The sequence below is a fragment of the Oculina patagonica genome, chromosome 6, assembly GCF_052425735.1.
Source record: "Oculina patagonica isolate OP01 chromosome 6, crgOcupat, whole genome shotgun sequence".
Classification (NCBI taxonomy): domain Eukaryota; kingdom Metazoa; phylum Cnidaria; class Anthozoa; order Scleractinia; family Oculinidae; genus Oculina; species Oculina patagonica.
This window is the reverse complement of record NC_135763.1, coordinates 19,457,175-19,463,518: the sequence shown is the minus strand read 5'-3', so window position 1 is coordinate 19,463,518 and position 6,344 is coordinate 19,457,175. Positions and strand designations below refer to the sequence as shown.

Below are 6,344 nucleotides of genomic sequence, written 5' to 3'. Positions count from 1 at the left end.
TTATGCACAAAGCAATGAATTTTGAAAGTCCGAAATGAAATAAATAATTTAAAAGCTCCAGAATTTATCTCACTGTCAATCACGCAACGTATCAAAAGTAAACTTTGTATTGTCTGTAAACATTCCTTTTAAATTGCGTATAAAAATAAACAATTACCTACAAGGATTTTTCCTATAAATGGAAAACGTTGAAGACTGCGCTCGACCCTAGTGTCCCATATGCATCAGGCTGGAGCTTACCCGGTTTTCAGAAGCATGAAGCCACTGACTGGGAGTAGTTCTAATCCTTCTTGGAAAGGGATGCTAGTCCATCGTAGGGCTACCCCAGCATTAAATTCGCCGACACCCATTTATTCACTTGGGTGGAGAGAGGCACTATGAGAATAGGGTGTCTTGCCGAAGAACACTGACGCAATGCCCCGGTTAGGGTTCGAACCCGGACCGCTCATGCGAACAGCAATCCATTATGCCTCCGCGCTTCCTTATACAAAATGACTGGGAACCTAGCTCCAGTGGATTTTGGAATAGATCAAACCACGAACGACCTTCAAACTTAAAAACCTTTTAAAACGTACAAGCAGTGAAGCAATGAATTCAGAAAGTCCGAAATGAAATGAAATGCGTAGTACTAACCGCAACTTCAGTTTTTGTATTATAAAGCACTGTCTCTACAGTAGTCCAATTTCGATTTATTAAAAATCTTCCCTGGGTCTGACGCTTTGTGGAATGACAAACAAAACAAAACAGCTATTTATTCATCCCTGTACCAAAATGTAATTTTTGTTTAATCTTAAAGTCTCTCGAGTTAAAGTTTGAAAATTATATTGAAACAGTATTCATTAATATGCTCCTTCACTTGATCGATAAACAAACTGTGAGGGTAAAGTGTCCAAGAACCCAAGAGCACAGCATAAAGGCAAAGTTTGGATGGAACGCCCAACTCAACCTTTAAGTCAGAAGTATAATGCACTAACCATGTAGCCTGAACTTCATATGAATTCCTCTGGTTGAGCGCCCCCGAAAAAAAAGACTTTTTCTCGGGAGCGCGCAACCGAAGGAAGACGTCTAACATTCAGGCAACTACTCACAAGCCTTACCGTCATATTCTTTAATAACATAATAATAACATAAGACAGGATAATTATGCCACTGATATAAGGTGTATTTGTTTAAAAAACAAAACACCACATACAGGATCGAACTACGCATTTGTTTATAGACATAGAAACGACACACCGAACTGAAGGATGTATGGTGTCAACGAAACAAGAGACCAAAATGGAAGATTAGGTAAGTGTCTGCATCTTTATTAAAATAACTCAGTAATTGTCTACTCAGAAAAAGCTTTTTTATTCAGTCATTCATGTTTGCCACAATACCAGTAAATACATATATTAGATCATAGAAAAGCTATCATTTCGTGCTCTCGTGATACATGAAGGTGTTCTAATCATTACCTGTTAATTGATTGACACGTTTGGGAACCTAACATCACGCAGAAGTGAAAGAAACAATTAATGCTAAAGAAGCTTTGCCCGTGGGTAGTCTGGGTAGGGGAGCAATGTTGAGGATAAGTACTGTAACCGAATAAACGCCGGGTCTCCAAGGTTTAGTTAAAAATAGGCCTCTAAAGTATTTATTTAAGGTATAATAAGCTGTAGCTTTATCAGCCAGATACATTTTTGTCGAAATCAACGAATAAAAACCGTTGCTAAATGAAATCCGGCCTCGAATAAACTGCAGGGGTCAAATAAACGCCGGGTCCATTGGGTCAAGTTTGTAATAAACGCCGGGGGCGTCTAATCGAGAAAATACGGTACTGTCCCGTACTCACATGATATCTGAAACAATGAGAATCCAGTCAGCGAGTGGCTTTGTGACGATAGGTTTTTTGGCCGCATGCACACTTTTGGATTTTAGCGGGCAAGACTCTCTTAGTATTATCTTTCAAGCATCGCTTGTCCCTCTATGTTCAACGTATGTCTGATTGAAAAAAAATGTAAACTATGCGACTTAACGGAATTATGGGAAGACTGAATTAGCTTCACCGGAGAATAATTGATACCCAATACTTTTTTGTGTTATTTAAAGTTCCAAACACTCGAAAACAATAGCTGCGGTTACACCACCCTAGGTAAACTTGATTTACACAGTATAATTTTCTCTTGGTAAAATTAGCTAAGGTTTTATCTACCTAGGAAATGAAGGTTACACGTACCTAGAAACTTCAAGGGGTTAATTACGCGAGAATATTAAATACGCAGGGCTCTGAATTTTTGAGTTGCGAGAATAAACACGACTATATATAGAAGTTTCTATTTTTGACACACATAAAAGAGAAAACGCATTCCCAAGCATTCTTCTACTCACAACCAAGGTCGCCGGAAAAGGCTAGAGGCCATCTTCAATGATCGTCCAGACGCACACGGTGCGCCTGACAAAAGGTTAATTACTGAGACGGTCATGCACTGCACGTGTACTGTCCAAACAGTCCAGACAGTCCAAAATAAACTACAATTTGCGATTTTTGGTGTCGATCTTAAAACAAGTAACGTCTCGCCACCAAGACCGAACCAAACATACAAGCTAAGAAAGTTTTAAAACTAACTTCATGCATACCAATCATGCAAGTATAAATTTCCCTTGCTTTAATTCAGAAAATCGGTTAAGGAAAGTAGTGAGTTTTTTACCTATACAAGAGAATACTTAGTGCAAAAATGTGGGTTGGTTAAACGATATTAAACCTCAAATCCCCCCCCCCCCTCCCTTTTTTTTTTTTTTTCTTTTTTCCCTTTTTTTTTTTCCCTTTCCCCTTTCCTCTATATTTTCCTTTCCCGTTCCCGTTTACCAATACTATATGTTACCGCGATGAACGAAAGTAAAAAATGAACCGTGAGGCACTTATTCATTTATTTGGCTGAACGGGCAGTTTTCAGGTGAGTTTCGCTATTCTTAATAACAGTCAAGCAGTGGCAAGTGTGCAGCTATTTTTCTCGTGTTTCTCAATCAAGGTTCAATTTTCCCCTCTCAGCTTTTGAATTCAGTTTTCATCGTAAAAAGCATAAACATCAGTACATGTCTGCCCACCGTTATTATCCTCTAATTCATTTGTCAGGTCCTGTGCATACCATATTTGGAACTGCTGGCCAGTTGATACAGACATGGGAATGGGAAGTTTGTTAAATACAAGAGTTTCTGAGTTTACGTCAGCTGTCGCGAGGTGATATCTATATTTTGATCCACTAGTATGTACGTATTCTGCAAGTGGAAGGACAGTTTTATTCACGTATGTGATCAAAGTCATGAGAGTATCATTTCCATAATTCAGAGAAGGACATCCCCAATTGGAGGGTGGGACCTCTGTGGCACAAATCAAGGAACCATTTCTATGAATGAGTTTGAAAGTGTAGATTTGACCGTCTTCTTGGATTGTAAAAGTACCGTATTTGTCACCTCGAGTTCCAAAGCAAACTGGATCAGTGGTGATCTTTCTCCAATTCTCTGAAAAGAAGTTCGTTAAAGTTCTTCAATAACAGTCCTTAGGAAATTTAAGTAAAAGTTACAATTAGAAACTGAACTTTTATTCGTAAACCTTATTTCCTATTGTAATCCCCTTTTTACTTGTAAATTAACAGACTAAAATAGGTAAAAACGTAAGAATCTACAGAAATATTGTATAAAAGTAAGATTTTCACCTCTTTCGCATTGTTCTCCTGTGTAACCAGGCTTGCAATCACACAAATATCTCTTGTCTGAAAATCCATTCAGGCAAGTTCCATTATGACTACAGGGACTACTGGAGCACGGATTCTGGAACATAGAAGGTAATAAAAATATATTGAATGATTTCTCTCAACGCTGCCTACTCTAGATCTTCTAAAAAAATGAAACTAAAAATTATTTTCCACTTCTAGTGTATACCTCGGTGCTTCTGTAGACAAAGCCTTCTCGCGGTATAAGATCATCAGGGTGTTGAGTGTTGTCAGAATCACTTAGTTCGCACACCATTCTGTCATTTATCGGTGGACCAAGGTTGAATGACACACAGCGACTCTCCATCGTACAAAGATCTTTACAAGATGCATATATTCCTATGGAAAGGTTTCTTAACATGTGACCTTGAAGAGCAAAGCCTTGAATTGGTGGGGTAAACTTGAGGTGACGGCATAGATCTGTTAATGTTGAGGAAAAAAATATAATACATGTAGTTAAAATACTGCCTTCATGTGTAACAGAAGAGGATCATAATTATAAGTTCTTCAACAAATTCAGAATTTCGTTAAGGGAAAACTAAATAGCAAAACAATTAACTATTGACTGAGACCTGAAAAGGTGATAACGAGTAGCGATTCAGGGAAATATTTAAAAAAATCGCATTGTAGTAAATTTGAGATTCAGGATTGTGTTTTCAGGAGCACCTGTTTCATCACTGAGATGTCACTAATGTCCTCAACATGAAAACAATACTGCTTTTTGTTTTCGAAGGGACGAAAATATTGTTTTAATTAAGAGAAAAACTGCTTGTTGGGATGTTTGAAAGGAATTTTAATTCCCAACGGAATTTATTTCGAGGGGTTTATTTAACGGAGTATATTTTTGACAAAAGTATGTTGAAATTCGAAAAGTAAACTCCGTTACCTAACATTTTGCAGCATCGAGTATTTAGTTAAAAACATCAGAAAATAGCCACGTTTGTGAGTGAAGCCTAAGTTATCAAGGAAGTTGCTTTTTGATTGTCCTAAACAAATTCGGTTGCGGTACAGTGTGAGTCTTTGGAAAGATATACTAAACAATAATTAAAAATAAACTAGTAGATTTTTTACCAATAACGATTTCTTCACTTAACCAAGCGCCTGCAGGTATCCTAAAATTTTCTTATGATCACAATAATACAGTTAATCATGTTTAGAGGGCCTGTTAACAGAGTCTTGTAGCTAAGTTGATGATTTAATTTTTGTTTTGTGCCTATCCCGTAGACTAATTCAGTTTTTTCTTCCATTTTGAAACTAAGGCTGACGTGTCAAAATTCCGCAGGAAACTCTGCAGCGTGATTATGAAAACTGAAAACGCAACACGGGACGCTAGAAACAATTCTACACTCTTGAAATTTGTAATTGATGAGTAAAGTTAAATTAAAATTACACAAGTTCGCCAGGTGTCTTAATTTTGGGCTGTGAATATCTCAGAAATCAGGTCTAAAAAATTTAAGTCAAGGTTCGACCTTTTCATGCTTCAAGATTTTACACGGCGAAAAATAGCACCGGCTGGTGTAGGTTGTCTTTTAATACGACATAGCTAACCATTAGTTTGGACAATGATTTATTTTCTCAATAGCCAAGCTACTAACAAAATAGAACAAGCCGAAAAGATAAGTTTCCCAGACGTCTTATGATGATCTACCACACTTTTAGGAACTCTCTTTGGAAGAGAATTTTTAAAGAACAGCAGCTTTTAAATCATTTTATTTTGTAATTTAGTTACACTTTTACTCTTTTTACCTTTTTAATATTTTATCTCGTATTTCTTGTATTTTTATTCGTAATATTTCATAGTTTATCCATAGTTTTAATATTCGTATTGTTCTGTGTATTTTTATATTTTATTGTAAATAATTATTGAGGGCCACTGGTTTGTTAGTGTTTTTATGCTATTTTAGTGCTACCCTCGTTAAATAAAGACTTTACTTACTTACTTACTTACTATTACTTACTTACTTACTTACCAGCGTTTTTCAAGTCAAAAGGTTTTGCTATAACATTGTTAAAATTAAAAGAAAACTCAGATTTCTTTCACGTCAAGCATTGAAATGTTTACTAGGAGTAGTGTGATGTATAACAAACGACAAATATATCTAAACTTACCTCGCACGCTTTGAAAATTGCCATTTGCAATTATAACCAAAACTAGAAATAAAAGAAAACCAACTGGGAACCTCAAGAGGCTTTTGGAATAGATCAGATCACGAACGATCTTCATACTTAGAGCTTTTACAAAAGTTAAAGCAATGAAGCAATGAATTCAGAAAGTCTGAAATGAAATGAATAATTTAAAAGCTCTAGAAATTATATTTCTGTCAATCACACAACTAATTAAAAGTAAAACTCGATAGGACTTTTAAACAATGTGTAATTATAAAAAATTCCCCACAAGGATTTTACCTATAAATGGAAAACGCTCGACATTAATATAAATGATCTTAAATGTGTAGTACTAACCATAAATATTGTTTTATTTTCTTCTTACCACAGATGACATTATTCAATCTTACATGTATAAACTGGCTACAATAGGTTTTTCGGCTGCACGAAAAAGATTAGGGGGGCGGGGATGAGCTAATTCCCCCT

The 6,344-nt window shown here is 36.2% G+C and overlaps 1 protein-coding gene across 1 annotated transcript; it reads right to left on the bottom strand.

The window, feature by feature from the left end:
* Positions 1 to 2,884: 2,884 nt before the first annotated feature.
* LOC144658423 (uncharacterized) lies at positions 2,885 to 5,996 on the bottom strand. The gene is made up of 4 exons (XM_078518818.1): positions 5,862 to 5,996; positions 3,922 to 4,172; positions 3,696 to 3,810; positions 2,885 to 3,501 (listed from the first exon to the last, which is right to left on the bottom strand). Exons 1-4 carry the CDS (start codon positions 5,974 to 5,976, stop codon positions 3,041 to 3,043), a joined length of 942 nt encoding a protein of 313 aa, XP_078374944.1. The 5' UTR covers positions 5,977 to 5,996; the 3' UTR covers positions 2,885 to 3,040.
* Between the last annotated feature and the right edge of the window lie 348 nt (positions 5,997 to 6,344).